General features: G+C 40.5%; 2 protein-coding genes across 14 annotated transcripts in view; one reads left to right on the top strand and one right to left on the bottom strand.

Moving 5' to 3' along the window:
* The window catches only part of ZPBP (zona pellucida binding protein), a 92,548-nt gene extending 92,218 nt beyond the window's left edge, over positions 1 to 330 (bottom strand). For all 13 annotated transcript variants that reach the window (XR_014139444.1, XR_014139441.1, XR_014139442.1 and 10 more), the window contains exon 1: positions 110 to 330. Coding sequence is in view for 7 of the 13 variants with exons in the window: in XM_081800824.1 (XP_081656950.1) it covers positions 110 to 281 (172 nt within the window). In the remaining 6 variants the exon portion in view is untranslated. The remainder of the gene's footprint in view (positions 1 to 109) is intronic.
* A 3,150-nt stretch (positions 331 to 3,480) lies between these two features.
* The window catches only part of SPMIP7 (sperm microtubule inner protein 7), a 57,338-nt gene continuing 42,597 nt past the window's right edge, over positions 3,481 to 18,221 (top strand). The window contains exons 1-2 of the mRNA XM_081799732.1: positions 3,481 to 4,039; positions 11,549 to 11,646. Coding sequence (XP_081655858.1) covers positions 3,481 to 4,039; positions 11,549 to 11,646 — 657 coding nt within the window. The remainder of the gene's footprint in view (positions 4,040 to 11,548; positions 11,647 to 18,221) is intronic.

Here is an 18,221-nt window from a genome sequence, read left to right as displayed (position 1 = left end):
GCCGGTACCGGCGCTTCTTCGGTTCGGCGGGCGCACGTGACCCGGGGAGGCCAGCCCCGGGCGGGAGGGGCGCCCCGCGGAGCCCGTGGCGGCGGCGCCCACGCCTCACCTGACGGGGACGCCCGCGCCACGAAGGCGGAGAGCAGGAGGACGACCGCGGCCCAGGTGAGCGGGGAGCCTGCGGCCGGGGTCCGCCGCCAGCCCTGCCGTCGCCGCCGGCCGGTGGCCGAGGCCTCCATCCACTCGCCGCCGCCGCCGCCGCCTGCCGACCGTCGGCGCATAAGATCGTTATGCGGCGCGCGCCCACCTGCCGGCCGGAAGTCGGCGGGCGGCGGGCCGGAAGGAAGGCCGGAAGGACGGGCCGCCACTTCCGTCGGGGCGGGGGCGGGGCGCGGCGGGCTGTCGCCTGGGCCGTGTGCTTCGACGCCAACTGAGGGCCGCAGCGCCGCCGTCCGTGCCGTCCGTGCCGTCCGTGAGCGGTCCTTCGGAACCTGGGCGCCAATTAGGGGCCCTGCCGAAGGTTCTGGTGCTGGAGAAGAACCGCGGACCCCACAGCCCGCGCCCTCCGCTTTGAGTGCGCGTCGGTGGGCCGAGAGAGGCCGTTTCCGGAGCTGGCGGCCCGAGCTTCTGCACGGGGGCTGTGGGAACCGAGCGCGCGAGCGCGCGTCCCGCCCTCGCGGGTTGCCTGGCCTCGACGTCACCTGCCCCAGCTTCGTGGATGGATGGCCCCCGGGTGGGGGTCGGCGCACGCGCAGCGGTGCAGCCGGAAGTCAGACCCGTAAGCCCCGCAGAGAGGCTTAGTGGGCAGGACAGAGCGGGTCGACTTCCGTGCGGCGCTCGGCCTGTACGTGAAGTACGTGGAGACCGCTGTCTGCATTTCCGGCCGGAACGTGTTGAGAGGGTCGTGCCTCGGGCCCGCGGCGGGAAGGACGGGCTCGGCGGGAACGGAGCTACGGCGCGAACGCACCTCGTGCGGCTGAAGCCGGCGCGCCGGAGGGGAGTGTGAGCCGCTGAATGACGGGCGTCGTTGCCTTCGCTGGGAGGAGAGGAGCGCTCCGTCGCCGGTGGGCCGGGGGCTGGGACGGGATTCAGATGACAGCCCAGCCTCCTGAAGGAACGCCTTCGCGCGGGTGCCGTTCACAGCCGTCACCGCCCGGCTGTCGGCAGCGGGCCGGACCTCCGAGTTCGTGTCTGACCCTTCGAGGCGAGGATCTTGGCCATTTCGTCACCATTTTAACCTCAACCAAAACATAGTTCCTGGCACACAGTACGCGCTCAGATCGCTATAAATTTAAAAAAGGAAGGAAGGAGGAAAAAAGGGAGCAAGGAAAGAATAAGCAGAAAGAAATGGGGCTCGTTCTGGACCAGGATCGGGATGTTCCTTGAGTTTTCTGGCTATTTTTATGCATGTGTTAATTGTTTGGTAAACTGTACACAGCCCTGTTTATTCCACTGAGTAGATTTACATCTTGAGAGATTTTTATCTGTAGAAGGTTCTGAATTGAATTTACTGTGCTGGAGGGGCGCCTGGGTGGCTCGGGTGGTTAAGCCTCCGCTCTTGGTTTCAGCTCAGGTCGTGATCTCAGAGTCCTGGGATCAGTCCCGCTGGGGTGGGGGGATTGATGGGGTCTGCTTGAGATTCTCCCTCTCCCTCTGCCCCTCTGTCTCTTGTCTCTCTCTAAAATAGGTCAATAAAATCTTTAAAAAAATAAACTTACTATGCTCGAGTATGTTTTAGTAGGATTTAGATCTAGCCAGCATTCTGGTCAAGACCTTGCAGGTTTTTTGAGCACATCCAATAAATACATATTACTGAATAGTGCCCAATCACTACATCTAGGTATATGCCCTGCTAAAGCTCCTGTTAATTTTTTTTTTTTTTAATTTATTTGAGAGAGAGAGAATGAGACACAGAGCACGAGAGGGAGGAGGGTCAGAGGGAGAGGCAGACTCCCCGCCGAGCAGGGAGCCCGATGCGGGACTCGATCCCGGGACTCCAGGATCATGACCTGAGCTGAAGGCAGTCGCTTAACCAACTGAGCCACCCAGGCGCCCCTCCTGTTAATTTTTATAAACAGGTAAACCCACACAATACCAGATGGACTTTTGACTGTCATTGACTCTTTGTTTTCTGCCATCAAGAATTTGCTTCAGTTCGGGCACCTGGGTGGCTCAGTTGATTAGGCGACTGCCTTCGGCTCAGGTCATGATCCTGGAGTCCCGGGATTGAGTCCCACATCGGGCTCCCTGCTCGGCAGGGAGTCTGCTTCTCCCTCTGACCCTCCTCCCTCTTGTGCTCTCTGTCTCTCATTCTCTCTCTCGCAAATAAATAAAATCCTAAAAAAAAAATAAAAAAGTAAAAGAATTTGCTTCAGTTCATCAGTCCCTCCTACCTTCATCTACTGTGTAAATTCCTAATATTCGACCTGAGAATAGGATGTTACATTGGAGATTGTAGTTCATGTATGCTGTGAATCTGAAGATGGAAAGCCAGTTGCTGGAAATACGAAAGTAGGTTTCTCATTCATGTTTGCGTGGGCTTTTTTGTTTTTGTTTTGTTTTGGTGGTTTGGTTTTGTTTTACCCCAGAAGGGATGGTGTGATCCCTGTGCCCAAATTCCAATATTTGGAATTCCTGTGGTAGCAGTTTTCATGCAAGTCCAAATTATCTCATTGAAATGACCAATATAGTAATGGTACTTTTTTTTTTTTTACATGTGACCTAATAGCTCCTACCTTATTGTAGTTTTCTGAAATGAGTTAAAAAATCCCATTGGTCTTATTCTGTACGCTGGGAGCCAAAAGGTAAGGTAATTTAGAGCATTTTAAAGATGAACTTGTACTTTGAATACTAATTACTTATTTTTCTTAAAAATTAGGTGCACTGAATTAACTATGGTATAATACCTGTTCATTCTTTGCACTGCATTTAAATATACATTTATTTAGGTAATGAGTTTTGTAATTTATTATATCTATAATGTAAATAATTTTAGTCAGATATATACTTTAAAAATATATTCTTACTTGATTAACTGCTTTATACTCTTTAGTGAATATCATTTACTTATAAAAGTTCAACTTAGGGAAACGTTTAAAAATAAGTAACAAATGAACAGTGGGAAAGAAACTATCATGAAAATATTACTAACGGCTATTTTTGTTTTTCCTAAGAATTAAATTATGACGTATATAGTAAATGGTCCAATGTGTTAGAGTTCTAGCTGTTGCCAAGCAACAAGGATTCTTGTTTTGCTTTTTCTGTCCTGGTCCCTTACTGCCCTATACTTCTTTTGGTAGAGAAAAAATATTTACCTTAAAAAAAAAAACAAACTATCAACATTTATAAAACCAGTTCAGTAACCTTATGTTAGATTAACCAATCCTCAATTATTGGACATAATAAGTTTTATAGTTAAATAGAAAGGAGTCTTCAGAAGCACTTAATTTACAGTCATCCAAAATTCTAAAGAGAAAGGCCATGGATATGGATTCACAGTCCAAACCTGGAAAGATAAGTATCTCTGAAAGGTCCATCCTTTCAGGAAAAAAGGCTGTTGAGAATATAGATTACCCACACTACCATAATCTCTTAAGGAAAATGAACATGCCTTTTGTGAAAGGAGTTGAAGACAGACATAACTATGGCAGAATTGAAAAGAAATGCAACCCTACTTTTCTTAAATTTCACCCTTATCCCCCTTCCATCCTGCCAGACTACCATTTACACTATCCTTATCCCCCACCATATGGGCGAGATTATCCATTATTTCCACTTCGGGATGATGTGCCCTTGGGTGATGCCTGTTCCGGGTTTTTGAGTCCTGGTGGCGATGCTGATTTAAAGCCCGGCATTGGCAGAACCATACCAAGCCTGGTGGATTCCAGTGATGTGAAACCGCAACATCGAGTTCCCAGGCCAGACACAGGATTTCAAACAACACTGAAAAGGCAAAACATTTTATTAGAAGAACTAAAACAGGACAGGATATGGAATTCCAGGGCAATACCAGACATTTCCATCAGAGCAAGACTTGGAGGTAAGTAAAGTGACATGGACTTCATAATTTTTAAACCTTCAAACAAGGGAGAAGAGTGTGGATATAAGTCTGAGTATTTAGCAGTAAATTTCACATAAAATTATAAAGAAGTGAATAAGGAACTCAAATTATAGATTGTAAGGAAAAACTAGTAAGAATGATTAGCCTTTTATAAACCTATTCGTAAAAAAAAAAGTTTTTTAAAAAGTGCATTAATTAGGATAAGTGACCAACACAAAGTGTGTATCAGATAATTTATTCTAGACCTATGGCTAACCTAATTTTTCCAGAAGGGCATATATGTTTCGTTTTGATAATCGTGTAGCATGCTTCCATATCTATCTGTCTCCCTTGAAAAACCAAATCTGCTGGTGGTTATAAAGAGGTCACAGGAGCTGAAATGAAATGGGAAGGTACTTGAAAGTAGATTTGGGGGTCTGTTAGGAAGCAACCCTTCCACAGCCCTGGACACAGAATTGATGACCCCTTACTGATAGCTATATCTTACGGTTTCTCTGTGAGAACTCCCAGAGAGTGTCACAGGCCTGGTCCAGAAAGGGTGAGGAACACTTCCAAAGGAAAGCCGCATGGTGTATTTTTGTATGGAGGTGTGTCTGGCAAGCAGGAAGTACAGGGAGGTTAACATCTCTGAGCATGTGGAAAGGAAAAGACCAAATGCTGTAGCAAGAGCTAAGCTTTGACTATGCCAGAGGCCGCACCCCCTCCACTGGTGCATCTGGCCATAGACTAGAGGCCTAAGGGGACAGTATGTGAAGGAACAGTGACCCCACCACTTGTTGGAGCAGTGGGGATTCATGGCCCCTGCCACTTCTCCATGGAGAGAGGCCATAGTCACTTGGGACCTGGAAGGGGATAAGAATAAAGGAAAAGGTAATAGAAATGAAGAACCCTTCTTCCCAGCCCCACCCTGCAGATACCCACTTTTGAACAGAGCTATTTGGAGAGATACAAACATATGATAGGAGTTATTCTTTTAATGTGCCCTTTAGCTGTGGACTTAGCACATAGGCTTCAAGAAATCCCTCAGTTTGGAATTTCCATATAAAGGATATGAATGAGGTTCAACAACCTATTTTAAGAAATAAGTATTTTCTAATCTCTTGGAAATGCCATCTAGTGAGATACAGTATTACTGAAAGCTAATGTAATTCGCATTGAACAATGGATGAGTTCAGGTCGGTCTTGCAGACACAGAACATCTTACTGATTCCAACTCTGAAGAAAAGAGCTTGAGCTCACTCTTTTGCTAATGTTTCAACGTAAAATAGTAGTCATTGTCAGGAATATGTCTTTAAAGGAATTGAAGTTGTTTTTTCTAGTAGTCCTATTTTAGACAAGTATACCACTTTGCTTGTAAGCAGTAAACCCTAGCCTATGTAGTTTTTAAGAACAATATTTTTGGTTTGTAAGTTTTTCTAAGATTGGACTCTCAAAACATTATTACAACAAATTAGAGGCTGAAGAAATAATTTATTAAAGCTAACGTAAAATGAAAATAGGGTTAACAGACTGCACCAACAATTCAGAACCAAGTATAGTACTCACTACCTGGATCAGTACAACAGAATTCAGTAGACTTTCTGGGCTTGAGTCCTGGTAGAAGGCTTACTTGCACTATGACCCAGGGCTCTTCATGCCTGTGTATCCATATTTGTAAATTTACGTACTAGTAATACTTCATAAGGTAATAGTGAAGACTAATATAATTCACGTACAGATATCTGACATGGAGGAATGCACCAATAAATGTTAGCTATTAGAAAGTCCAGAATTTTCAATTCCTTGGCAATAAGAGTACTTGTCTTATAAAATTGTAAGGATTAAATGAATTAAGACATGTAAAGCACTTAACAAAATTCCTGGAACCTGGTTAAAGCATTCAATTAATAGTAGCTGTTAATATTAGCTATTACAGTTTCAAAAAGTAATACTGGCGGTCCATGATTTGGTTCAATATAATTTGTCCTAGGTTTTCAGTGATTTTGTAGATCTTGGAAATAATCATTAATTATAAATAATAAGTACTTTCGGTGTTTAGCAAATCTAAATACACATAATTTCGAATACATTCTGAGAAGAATGTCTTTGTAAAATTAACTATATCACACATGAATATGCTTTTCAGTGGGCTTTCATAAATACCAAAACTATATCACAAAAGATTATATTGCCAATTTCTTGCTTTATTCCAACTTTGTCTAGACAACTGGATTCGGTACTTTTTTGTTCCTAGTTGGCTTTCTTTCTCATACACTAATCAAGTACTCTAAACTTATCCTAATTATATTCAAACCTTTCTTTGGTCTTTTTGCCTCTCCTTACAGGAGATGACACATCTTCCTTATCACAGGAAAAATAGAGGTTGCCTATTATCACAGCCTTGATTTTCCTGTATTCAGCTTCCTAAGATCAACACTTATAACTCTTTGTGTATCTTCCTGCTTTTTTCTTTTTTAGCTACTGTCTCAGCTCAAGCTGCTAAAACAAAATACCATAGACTGGGTGGCTTAAGCAGCAGGCATTTATTTAGGTTGGGAAGTCCAGGATCAAGATACAGGGTAACTTGGTTCCTGGTGAGAGCCCTCTTTCTAGCTTGCAGAGGGCCTGCTTCTTGCTGTTCCCTCCCCAGGCAGAGAGAGAGAGACAGCTCTGGTCTCTCCTCTTTTTATAAGGAAAGTAATCCTATCATATAAGCCACACCCTCCAGACCTTATCTAAACCTAATTCCCTCCTGAAGGCCCAACCTTCAAATACCATCACATTGGGGGTAAAAGTTTCAATATACAAATTGGGGGGGTGGGGTATACAAACTTTTACTCCATAACAATCAACCATTTTTAAGTGTATGGTTCATTGGTATTAAGTACAATCTTCACCACTGTTCATCTCCTTAACACTTTTCATCTAAAAAACAGAAACTGTACCGATTAAATACTAACTTCCTATCTCCTCCCCTTCTCCCTGGGCCCCTGGCAATCACCATTTTACTTTCTGTCTCAGAATTTGGCTACTCTGGAAACCTCATATAAGTGAAGTCATAAAGTATTGGTCTTTTTGTGACTGGCTTATTTCATTTAGCATAATGTCCTCGTGAATAAAAATGTTCACGTCGTAGCATGTATCAGAATTTCTTTTTAAGGCTAAATAATTTTCCTTTTTATGTATATACCACATTTTGTTTATTTATCCATCGGTGGACACTTGGGTTGCTTCACCTTTTGGCTATTGTGAATAATACTGCTTAGGGGTGTAAATCTCTTCAAGACCCCGCTTTAAGTTCTTTGGGGCAAATACCCAAAAGTGGAATTGCTCAATTACATGGTAATTCCATGTTTAATGTTTTGAGAAACCACCATACTGTTTTCCATAGTGGCTACTCCATTTTAAATTGCCACCAACAATGCACAAATACAATTTCTTGCATTCAAGGAATAAACCTCACTTGGTCATGGTGTATAATACTTTCAATGTGTTGTTAAATTCTATTTTTTAGTATTTTGAGGATTTTTGCATCAGTATTTATCAGGGATATTGATCTGTAGTTTTCTTGTAGTGTCTTTGTCTGACTTTGGTATCAAGGTAATGTTGGCCTCATAGAATGAGTTTGGGAGCATCCCCTTCTCTTCAGTATTTTTGGAAGAGTTTGAGAAGGATTGGTATTAATTTCTCTTTAAATGTTTTGTAGAATTCACCAGTGAAGCCGTCTGGTCATGAGCTTTTCTTTGTTGGGAAGTTTTTGATTATTGATTCTCCCTGTTAGTTACAGATCTGTTCATATTTTCTGTTTCTAAATGATTCAGTCTTGGTAGGTTGTCTGTTTCTAGGAATTTGTCTATTTCATCTAGGTTATATAATTTGTTGGTGCGCGTTGTTCATAGTACATTCTTATCCTTTTTATTTCTGTAAATTTGTTAGTTTGCAACCTCAGGAGTTCTTTGGGTGAAATCTAAAACTGGCCCTCATACATGGAGGGCAGAGAGAGAACAAAGAAAGAGGCAGGTCACCCCAGATGGGTAAGTGGCAGGTTTAATAAGAAAGAGAACTTACATACAAGGCTTGTCTTGGGGGCTGCAAGACAAGTAGATCTCCACACCTGGCTTTTGGAATCCTAAAAGTCTGTATAAAGACCTTAACAGGGTTCATTCATATTACCATCCAGATGGTCTCAACAACACCTTACTCTGGGCTACATTCTTGAAACAGCTCCTGCTGGGGGAACGGTGGGCAGAAAGTACATTTCTAGGACAGGGGAGTGGGTGAGAAGCCTCCCATGCCGGAGTCCAGCTCACAGGTAGTCACATCCTCTTGATGACTCCTCCAACAAATATTAGTTGTTCTGTCCCCTTTCTCATTTATGATTTTAGTTTGAGTCTTCTCTCTTTTTTTTCTGAGTCCATCTAGCTAAATGTTTGTCAATTTCTTTTTTATATTTTCAAAAAAAAACTCTTGCTTTCATTGATTCTATTGTTTTTTTCTTCTCTATTTTGTGTATCTCTACTCTGATCTTTATTTCCTTCTTTCTGCTAGCTTTGGGTTTAGTTTCTTTCTTTCTTTTTTTTTTTTTTGTACTTCCTTAAGTTATATTTAGGTTGTTCATTTGAGATCTTTCTTCATTTTAAGGTAAGTGTTTATACCAATAAACTTTCCTCTTAGTTCTACTTTTGTTGAATCCCATAACTTTTGTTGTATTGTGTTTTTGTTTTCATTTTTCTCGAGATATCTAATTTTCCATGTGATTTCTGCTTTGGTTATTCAGGGGTGTGGTGTTTAATTTTCATATACTGATTTATAGTTTCATTCCATTTTGTTGATTTCTACTTTGATTCCATTGTGATCAGAAAATATACTTTGCATGATTTCAGTCTTCTAAAAATTATAAAGACCTGTTTCATGGCCTACGATATAATTTGTTCTATAGAATGTTCCATGTGCACCTGAGAAAAATATGTGTTCTGCTTGGGTATTCTGTTGGATAAAGCGTTCTGTATATGTCTTTTGTGACAGATTTTTGTTTGAGTTCTTTATTTCCTTATTGATCTTTGTCTAGTTGTTCTATCCATTACTGAAAGTAAAATATTGAGGTCTCCAATTACTAGTGTAGAGTTACTTCTCCCTTAAATTTTGTCAATATTTGCATCATATATATTGAAGGTCTATGTTTGGTGCATATAGATAAAGTAGAGAACAGAGAAGTAGAAAAAATCAACTAAACCTGAACCTGGTTCTTTGAAAATAACAAAATTGACCTATCTTTAGCTATATGGAGAAAGAAAACTCAGAGAAGACCACTAACGACGGTATTTTAGATGTTGAAAAATGTATTTCTAACCATTAGAGGAGAGAAAACACATGAATAAGAAAATATACATAGAATAGTCCTTAAATCTTTCTGTTAAAGTTTTGTTTCTTTAAAACATTGTAGAAATGTTTTATAATAAAAATAATAGGGCCTATGGAAAAATAGTGCTCATGGCAGATCCCTCCAAACTCACTCAATTTCATGGGTTACACACAAAACCAACTCACGATGAAAATATCACAGTTTCAAACATGTTAAATCTCTAATAAGTGAAGAAATAGCACAGTGCTTCCCTTTACAAAGGACTTGATATTTGTTTGGTGGTGTGAAAGTGGTGAAATGAGATGGTGCATTATGAGGAGGAGGTGTGTAATCGTTGGTCCCAAAGGTGACCCTTGGCAGCTCATTCCTTCCTGTGAGTGCCTGCCACCCTCCTACCATGAGATGAGGTCTGTTTCCTTCCCATGTTGATTCTGGGCTCTCGCCTATATTAGCAACCATGCTGCAAGTGGAGACTTTTTTTTTGTACTTGCAAATTGGGATTGGACCTCTTGGGATCTTCCTCTGGATTCTCAGTCACTATTTTGTGAAAATTCTATAAAGGCCCATAGAGGGAAAGAAAAGTAACAAAAAACAAGGCACTGGTCAGCAGACCCAGCTCAGCTCCCTGGTAACAGTCAACACCCACTTGCCAGCCAGTGAGTGAGATAATTTTGGGCCTCTTGAGCAATCCCAAGCTGTAGCACATGACCTACAACACCCAGACCAGCTTCAGAGTACTGGGAGACAACGAATGGTTGCTTAAGATGCTCGGCTTTGGCGTGCTTTGTTTGGCAGCAGGAGACACTGAAACGAGGTAAGGGAAATGACATCATCATACTTAGGCATGGATGTCCTGCCCTGAGGTGCATAGCTGTAATTCAATGTCCTGTTCCCTATCTCCTACTCTGGCCTAAAAATCAAATTTTAGGTTCTGTTGTTTTCCTATTTTCCTCCTTTTCCAAAGCAGCTGCTTCAGTGGAACCTCAAAGTGCCATCCTGCTGCTGTTGGCACAATAGTCTTCTGAGGGTTTCCTTCAGTCAGCTGGGTCACAGACAGAATTATCCTTATTCTCAAACCTGGAATGATCGTGGGATTCAGCACTGCCTCTCTCACTTTGCCTTCGCCTCTTGCCTCTGCCTGTATTTTCTCTCGCTGCTGTGACAAGGTACCACAGACTCAGCAGCCCCACACAGAACCCATTTATTAGCTCCCAGTTTTGTGAGAAGACGGGGCAGGCTCAACTGGCTTTCTACTCAGGATCTAACTGCCCAAACCTGCAGTGTCTACCTGAGGCTCATTCAGGTTGTACAGAACCCGGTTCCTTGCATTGGAGGTGTCAGATTCCCCGTCCTGGACAGCCAGGGACACCCTCGTCCTGGACAGCCAGGGACACCCTCGTCCTGGAGGCTACCTGTGCCCCTTCGCACACGGCCTCCTCTGTCTTCCAAGTCAACAGTGGTGTATCGAGGCTTTCTCAGACTCTAATCTTCCTGACTTCCCCTTTGTCAAGGTTAGATCAAATATTATCTTCAGGAAGATGTTCTTAACTCCCCACAATCCGGCTGGGCTAGTATTCTTCCTCTGCACTCCCACAGCGCGCAGAGAACAAGTATTATTACAGTTGCTACACGACCCTGAAGCTATCTACTAACATGACTGTATTTTCCACTTATTCATGAGCATCTCAAAACCAGGAACCCCCTCTTCTGTCTTTGTGTACGCATCTACTTCCATTTACAACACAGTAAATATTTGTTGCAGTCTGTGTGCATATTCGCTAGTCTCTTAGGACTTCTATCATTAGATAACTTATCTGCTTAGTAACCAGACTCCTCTGTGTTGCCACCATCCCTAATACATCTACATGCTCATCTGCAGATTCATAGTACTCAACAGACTTCTTCAAATAATGAGTAATAACAAATAATTCTGCACTACTACCATTATCCTAACATGTAAATTCCAGAGCTATTCAGTTCTCACTGCTAAGAAAAGTTGTTATATAATCCATTGAAATGTCAGTTCACATCACACAGTGTGGCTTTCTCATAGGAAATATTTCTGGTGGAAGAAAAAGAAACCAACAACAACAAAAAAAAACCTCTATCACATTTTTAACCCAAAGCACATACATCTTTGTTTTCAGGTTGGACAAGCCCACTCAAAGTTACTCCTTTACCACCTCGTCATGAAGCATGCTCAGTAAATCACACGTTCTCATTTGATGAAGAAGCAACATGTACGGTAAGATTTCCTGACTGGATGGCGCTATACAATATTTGTAATTAATTTCTTTGTCCGTGTGTCTGATATTTTATGTCCTGCAAAAAAATAGCTGCCATTTATAAAGTACTTCTTACATGCCAGGAGCTGTGTGGACCTTCACAGTGATGGTGTACTGTGTCTCGTCTTGTGCCTTCCTACAACGAGACTGTGGGGAGGAGTGAGTAGTAAATGCTGGTAGTGCCCAACCCAGACGCCCTTTACTGGCAAGGGCATCCTCTTCCAGGGGCACTGAGTGGTGGCCACACAACAGCAGACAGCCACCAGCCTGGAGGACTGCATCCTGCCCCAATGTCCCCTCAGACTTTGGCCCACGGCTGACCGACTTCCTTGAGGAAACAGATCTAAATCTAAGCTGGATCGTGCTGAGACCACATTGTCACTAGCCTCTTGCCCTGGTTCTACCCTACTCTTCACCTAGAGTGCTCCTATAGTGTACGACTTGAGCAAAAATCCTGTTTCCATCCCTGCTTCTGGACAAAGCAGTGTTGTTATCCCCACTTTATCTGAGAAAGCTAATGCCCAGTGACATTAACTAATTGACTTTTAACCCCACAGTAAGTATGAAACCAAAATTTAAACCTAGGCATCTTTCTAAATTTAAGGATTGTGTTATTAACCATTTTTCTATGTGGATTGTATAGTCTCTAAAGCCTGATATTTAAATGACTTGAAGACCCCAAGGGGTATACAGATATCTCAAGGTTTTTCTTTCCTAAAAAAAAAATGGCTTTATTGTGATATATTTCATACACAGAAAAGTCATCCATTTAGAGTGTTCAGTGTTTTTTTCTTATGTTACAGAATTGAGCAATGTCACCACGATCTAATTCTAGAACATTTTCATCACCCCCAAAAGAAACCCCATACCCATTAGCAATAAAGATATGAACACTTTTAAGGAATCAGTTTCCATTTCTGTAAGTCCCTTCCGAAAATTGATCTGCCTGCGAACTTATCTGCGGTTGTAGTGTTAGATTTATTTCTACTTTCCCCATCTCTTCCTTCGTGATTACCCATCCTAATTTTACCACAGAGGTAAATATTAGAGATATTAGAGATAGAATAGAGGAATATTAGTAGAGAGGTTCCCATTGAATCAGATTCCAAGAACACTAAAGATGAAGTCAAATAGCAAATTTAGTCCCTTCTTTATGAAATATTACTAAACATGTAGAGAACAGAAATAGAAAAAAGACACACCAGCAAGAGAATAGCTACTATAAAGATTTACTTTGAGATAATGGTGTAATTGAGAAAATGGTGTAAATGATAGATTTGAGGCTCTGAAAACAAAGGTTTCATAAAGAAATTGAAGATACATAACATATAGAAGTGGCAGCCTATAAAGACTAATCAGGAAGTGGAAAAGATGGGTGTATTGAAGAAAAATCCAGACACCAATGAAAGATTATACTATGGTATCTATGATAAACCAAAATGATGATGAACAGTAATATGAACCACCAGAAAATGAGGAGGCATAAATTTCAGATACTGCTAGAGAAGATTTGGACACAGGTTCAGAAGAATTAATTGTCTCCCTGATGATGAACAGTAAGAACACACAGATTTCAGAATCTTTGTCTCTACAAGAGGAGGACCAATCTTATCCACACATTATCCAGCAACCGTATCAGTGCAATACCCACAGGACACAGGTGAATGTGACAGATCTTGTGAATTGCTGAGAAGTTCACAATAAAAGATATTTTAAAAGAATTGTTGTCAATTCTAATTTAGTATACTTTTTAGAAGTGAAAAATTGATGTGATTTTGTATTCCTATATCCCTTCTTTTTGACAGTAGATCCATTGGGATTTTTTTGTTTTTCTTTATTATTATTATTATTATTAACATACAATGTATTATTTGTTCCAGGGGTACAGGTCTGTGATTCATCAGTTTTACACAATACACAGTGCTCACCACAACACATACCCTCTTCCCATGTCCATCACCCAGCCACCCCATCCCTCCCACCACCCTCCACTCCCAGCAACCCTCAGTTTGTTTCCTGAGATTAAGTGTCTTTTATGGTTTGTCTCCCTCTCGTTTCTTCTTGTTTCATTTTTTCCTCTCTTCCCCTATGATCCTTTGCCTTCTTTCTCAAATTCCACATATCAGTGAGATCATATGAAAATTGTCTTTCTCTGATTGATTTATTTCATTTAGCGTAATACCCTCTGGTTCCATCCACTGCAAATGGTAAGATTTTATTTTTTTTTATGGTCGCATAATATTCCATTGTATATATATATATACCACATCTTCTTTATCCATTCGTCTGTTGATGGGCTCTTTCCGTAGTTTGGCTATTGTGGACATTGCTGTTATAAACATTGGGGTGCAGGTGCCCTTTCAGATTACTACATTTGTATCTTTGGGGTAAATACCCAGTAGTGCAATTGCTGGGTCATAGGGTAGCTCTATTTTCAACTTTTTGAAGAACCTCCATACTGTTTTCCAGAGTGGCTGCACCAGCTTGTATTCCCACCAACAATGTAGGAGGGTTCCCCTTTATCCGCATCCTTGCCAACATCTGTCATTTCCTGACTTGTTAGTTTTAGCCAATCTGACTGGTGTGAGGTGGTATCTCATTGTGATTTTGATTTATATTTCCCTGATGCCGAGTGATGCCGAGCACTTTTTCATGTGTCTGTTGGCCATTTGGATGTCTTCTTTGGATAAATGTCTGTTCATGTCTTCTGCCCATTTCTTGATTGGATTATTTGTTCCTTGGTATTGAGTTTGATAAGTTCTTTATAGATTTTGGATACTAGCCCTTTATCTGGTAAGACATTTGCAAGTATCTTCTCCCATTCTGTCGGTTGTCTTTTGGTTTTGTTGACTGTTTCCTTTAACTGTGCAAAAGCTTTTTAACAGTAGATCCATTGGTTTACTTGCTTGTTCATTCTGTCTCTAACATAGCTCTTATTCTTACTTATGTTTATATGTGATTTCCAGAAAAGATACAGAAATTACACCGATCATGTAGCAGCAGTTGATTTGGCAAGGATTCAATACTTATTAGGATATAACATTAAAAATGTTAGATGGATTTGGGTGACCTCTATGCTAAACATATATATATATTTTTTTAATCTGTAAAGGCACTGAAATATCTGTTCATGACTCTTGCTGATAGGAGTCATTGTAAACTGTGTGGCAATTAACAGGAGAACAGGATATTGGGGGATTTAGTATAGACAAAACTACATATAGTAGAATAAGACAGCACAATTAACAAATTGACCTAATAGACATATATAAATACATGTTTTTGCAAGGACCATTAATAAAAATGACCACATACTGTACCATAAAACAATGAGAAATTTTTCAAATATTTATTTTTAAAATTTTTTTGGCTTAGATATTTATTTATTTTTTTATTTTAATTTCAGTGTGATTAACATACAGTGTTATATTAGTTTCAGATGTACAATATAGTGATTCATCAATTGTATACATCACTCAAATATTTTAAATCATACAGAGTATGTTTTTTGACCAGAAGACAATATGACACATCAAAACACCCTAGAAAATCACGTATTTTGAAATGTAAAAATATATTTATGAATGAGTCATGGGCCAAAGAAAAATCATAAAGGAAACTAGAAAATATCTTGAACTGAATGATAATAGTAATATAGTAGCAAAGTGTGTGGGAATGAGGTACAATAATGCCTAGAGGAAAATATGTAATCTTAAATGAATATGTTGTAACAGAATGAAATCTCTGCAGAGAAGGAATTAAAAAGCACCATGATTTGAGGTGGCAGTCTTTGAACAGCACTGACTGTGTAAGAGAAGTTTAAAGGAAAGAGTCACCGTTTGGAGGTTGGGTGATGAAAAGAAAAAAAAAATGAGGGCAAGAGGAACAATTAATATTCTGAAAGACAGAAGGAATGAATTGAGTAGAAGTTACACAACCCCTCTGGTAACAATCACCTGCCATGAGAAAACACCTTCATTAGAGAAAGTGCTGTACTTTGCTACACTGACAGAAGGGGGCAGCATTGAACTAAAAATATTGCAAACCACATCAAATCCATCAAATGAATGGACGAAAACCAGATAAATGTTTAAAGAAACTAACAAAACAGAAAATAAGAATCAAAATACTTTAATGAAAATAAGAGTCAAAAGAAAAATCAAAATAAGCACCAAAATAATAGGAATACAAAATACCAAATCAACTACAAAACAGAAGAAAATCATTTGAGGATATGAAAAGCTGTCTTCATACAGAAATTTAAAAAATAAATACAAATAAAATTGACAGTGAAAAAATAAAAGAAATGGAAATTTCATTCAGAAAATAAGAATTACACTGTGCGAAAGGGAAAAGAGATTCAAATAAAATTTTAAGAAGGAACAGGGGTACCTGGGTGGCTCAGTCAGTTAAGCATCTGACTCTTGGTTTTGGCTCAGGTCATGGTCTTGGGGTTGTGAGATCAAGCCCCGCGTCTGGCTCCGCACTCTATGGGGAGTCTGCTGGAGAGTCTCTTTCTCCCTCTCCCTCTGCTCCCCTCCCTCCACTCACACACTTGCTCACCTTCTTTTTCTCTCTCTAAAATAAATCTTTTAAAAATTTTTAATAAGGGACTTTGAGGAAAGGCAAGAAAGCATCCAACAGAAAAAAAGAGATGAAGAGTCAGTTAAAAATATCTGAGTGAAACTGGTTAAGATGGAAGAAGAAACAATATACATGTGCATGGAATTCCTGAAGAAGAAAAGCGAATCAACGGGATGGAATTAGTAGGTTCAACCAGGGTTTGTCAGCCTTGCAGCATTGACATTTTGGGTTGGATCAGTTCTTTGCCATGGGAGACTGTTGTGTGCAATGTGGGATAACTGGCAGCATTCTGGCTTCTGCCCACTACATGCTGGTAGCACCCTTCCTGGTGGATGAAAGTTCCTTCTCCAAAGCTAGAAAATGAACAGCAAAGTAAACCAAAAGAAAGTACAAAAAGAAATTTAAAACAAAAAATAAGAAAAGACATTAATGAAGTAGAGGAGATGGAGTATCAGGTGCTCCGTTTCCTTTTCTTCCTTGAACATACAATAAATTGGACAAAATATGAGAAATAATGGTTTCCAGACACTGGACAAAAGGTAGTGAAGGACTGGAATGTCTAACGGAGTGAAAATAACCATGTGAACGTTACAATTTCACCAGCTTACTGCCTGGAGGCAGTTTCTGAATTACAGTCCAGGGAAGCGAAGTCCATGCCTTCTTGAGTTGAGAAGACAGAGATTGGAGTTCTGGGTGTCCAAGGCATCCGGAGTTTGCAGACTATGGTACCAGAGAGGAGGGAGTTGCAGAGAGCTGGGCAAGAGAATGTGCACGTCTGTGAGCACTCAACTAGGCACTGACAAAATGAACCTACCTAAGTTGAGAAAAGATGTTCTCTAGAGCACTGCAGGATCATGATTGTCCTCTGAAGCTCAAACAGGGCACGGGATGGTCCAGGTCCCCACTTGTAGAACACAGAATATCAGGCAGAATCTTCAGAAGGATATCACTTTTGTATTCAGTCTTAATTAGCCCTACTCTAATGGTTCCTGTGGACTTGCTTGAATAGGTTAAAAGCAGCCCCCAAAACACCCCGCTGATTTTTAATTACTTAACTTTGTGCTGGAGCAAAATCTAACACTATTTAAGAACAAAACAAGTTTTAGCAACCAATAACCTAAGATCCAAAATAGGGACTCAAAGGAAAGTAATTTTCATGCCAAGAAGTAGGAAAATATCACCCATAGTCAGGAGGAACAATAAATCATTATCACTGGACCTGGAAGTGGTAGATACGAAGAAACAAGCAGACGAGGCTGTGTGCAAACAGCTATTACAAATATGTTCCATATATTCAGATGGCAGAGGAAACCACAACCATGGAGGTAGGGAAAACTTGTGATGTAAACAAGACTCAAGAGGACATTGAGACATGAAAGACACAGAATCTAAAATGACACATAAATGGATATAGTTTGAAGAGCAGGTCAGATACTGCAGGATAAAAGATCAACGAAATTGAAAACATAGCAACAGTTATCCAAAATGAAATAGGAAATGAATAAATAAAGTATCAGTTAGCTGTGGGATGATATCGAGCTGTTTAATACACATGTAACTGGAGTCCCAGAAAAAAGGGAAAGTGGGAAAAATGGGCAAACGATGGCCCGTGTCGTTCCTAACTAATTATAAATATACAGACCTAGGAAACTCAACAAATGCCAAGCTGTATAAAGATAAAGGAAACTATGCACATAAATTATGGAAAACAGTGATAAAAAGAACATCTTAAAACAGCTAGAGGAAAAAATACATTAAATACAGAGGAACACATATAAGAATGATAGTAGGCTCTTGTCAGAATCTGTGCATGCTAGGACCCTCAACTCTATGGTCAACTAATCTTCGACAAAGCAGGAAAGAATGTCCAATGGAACAAAGACAGTCTCTTCAACAAATGGTGTTGGGAAAATTGGATAGCCACATGCAGAAGAATGAAACTGGACCATTT

The sequence above is a fragment of the Leptonychotes weddellii genome, chromosome 12 (genome assembly GCF_054177405.1).
Source record: "Leptonychotes weddellii isolate Sample4059 chromosome 12, ASM5417740v2, whole genome shotgun sequence".
Taxonomy (NCBI): domain Eukaryota; kingdom Metazoa; phylum Chordata; class Mammalia; order Carnivora; family Phocidae; genus Leptonychotes; species Leptonychotes weddellii.
Note: the sequence above shows the minus strand (reverse complement) of the source record. Positions and strands in the feature narration are given on the sequence as shown.